Genomic DNA, 1,596 nt, shown 5'->3' with positions numbered 1-1,596 from the left:
TGCAGCCTTTAGATGTGGAGCACTGAGACGGGCTGGAGGGACACTCACCATTTTTCTCTGCAGAATCATATCCATCGTCATAGTCATAATTGTAATCTTCATAGTCATAAAAGTCTTCCTCATAATCAACTCCATAATTTACCTTACGAGGCATGGTAACACTTTCAAATATGCCTAAGAAAAAAAAATTGAGCCTGCATATCAATGTCTACATGATACAAATCCAGGTCATCACAGAAATGTGCAACATTAGAGAATCAACTCAGCTACACTAACAGCACGAATAGAATACAATGTGCATGCTTCATTCTTCAATCATACCTCGAAGATGACCGCGTCAATAAGATAACATTTAAGATCCGATTCAACCACCAGGAAATGCTCACCCAAGCAATACCATAAATCCAGAAAAAACAATATAACTGGGAAGAAATCCTCCTAACGTCCTGAGTAGGAAATAAATTCTCAGCTTCCTGTCCAACAAAACACGCCACTAGTTTCAATCCATTGGAACAAGTTTCAGAAGGAAGATAGAAAATTTCTAATTTCTTATAAATCTGCAGACAGGACAACATTACTGCATGTCTTATATCGACATGCGCTTTCTGTGTTTATCCTTTTTAGTAGTTTTTGATCAAAATATTAAGTGACAATAACATCCACATGTCCAAACATTATTAAAACACTACGTGATTGATCAAAAGAAATTACACTGTCTTCAAATACTAGCTGATTTTGATAGGTAGAGTTAACAAGTATGCAGTGGAACAATCGAGGTGCGCGCAAGCTAGCCCGGGTACCACCGTTAAAAAAAAAAAAAAAAAAGAATTACACTTCAGTTAAAGTTTATTAAAGAATAATTAAGAGGTATAATAACCCTAAAACACCCCCCACCCCCACCCCCTCCCCCCAAAAAAAAAATCATGAACGGGTTGGGACCAGCCTTCTATCCATTAGAACAATGTTTCCTGATTAGGGAGGCGGCGTCTAATTATGCGAAAACATAGAGCTTTAATCTAACAAATAACAGTTAACAGAGAATTAACTTGAATAGACTTCTTTCACATAAAACAAAAAACTACAGATTAAAGATCGAAAATATACCGACAAAACGTTAAAAGAAAAAAACTAAGCAGTGTTTACTGGGGTTTCTCCATCTCCAACCTAATTGCGAGAGAATTGAAGAATGAGGAAGAAGAATTGTACTTTAAGCTTACCTTAGTTTCAACTCCGGCGAAGTGTATTTCTCTGAGAGTGTGAATTTTAAGGAGATTTCAAGGGGGCGTTTAGTGATATACCTCTTTTTTTGTTTTTGCTTAATTTATGCGAAGGTATTTCTGATTTTTTTTTTTCATATATATATTTTAAACTATTAATTATTTTAACTTATAGTATTTTTTACGTAAGTTTAAATATATAAATTATATTTCCAAAAATTAAAAAAATTAATTCTAAATATATGGTCATTAAAATTAAAAGGTTTGAATCTAAAAAAATAAAAAGTAATATTATCTAAATTGGGACAGATAGAAGTATTAATGTAGACTCTAGTCGGATAAGGTCAATTGAATAAAAAGCGCTCCTAATTCCTAAAAA

General features: G+C 33.5%; 1 protein-coding gene across 1 annotated transcript in view; it reads right to left on the bottom strand.

The window, feature by feature from the left end:
• Positions 1–1,310, bottom strand: part of LOC109243513 (HBS1-like protein) — a 9,129-nt gene extending 7,819 nt beyond the window's left edge. The window contains exons 1-3 of the mRNA XM_019410461.1: positions 1,218–1,310; positions 322–473; positions 49–174 (exon numbers count right to left, since the gene is read on the bottom strand). Of these exons, the coding sequence (XP_019266006.1) occupies positions 49–154 (106 nt within the window). The 5' untranslated portion in view covers positions 155–174; positions 322–473; positions 1,218–1,310. The remainder of the gene's footprint in view (positions 1–48; positions 175–321; positions 474–1,217) is intronic.
• Positions 1,311–1,596: the final 286 nt, after the last annotated feature.

The sequence above is a fragment of the Nicotiana attenuata genome, unplaced genomic scaffold (assembly GCF_001879085.1).
Source record: "Nicotiana attenuata strain UT unplaced genomic scaffold, NIATTr2, whole genome shotgun sequence".
In the NCBI taxonomy this organism is placed as follows: domain Eukaryota; kingdom Viridiplantae; phylum Streptophyta; class Magnoliopsida; order Solanales; family Solanaceae; genus Nicotiana; species Nicotiana attenuata.
The sequence above is the reverse complement of the archived record's forward strand: the minus strand, read 5'-3'. Positions and strand labels throughout refer to the sequence as shown.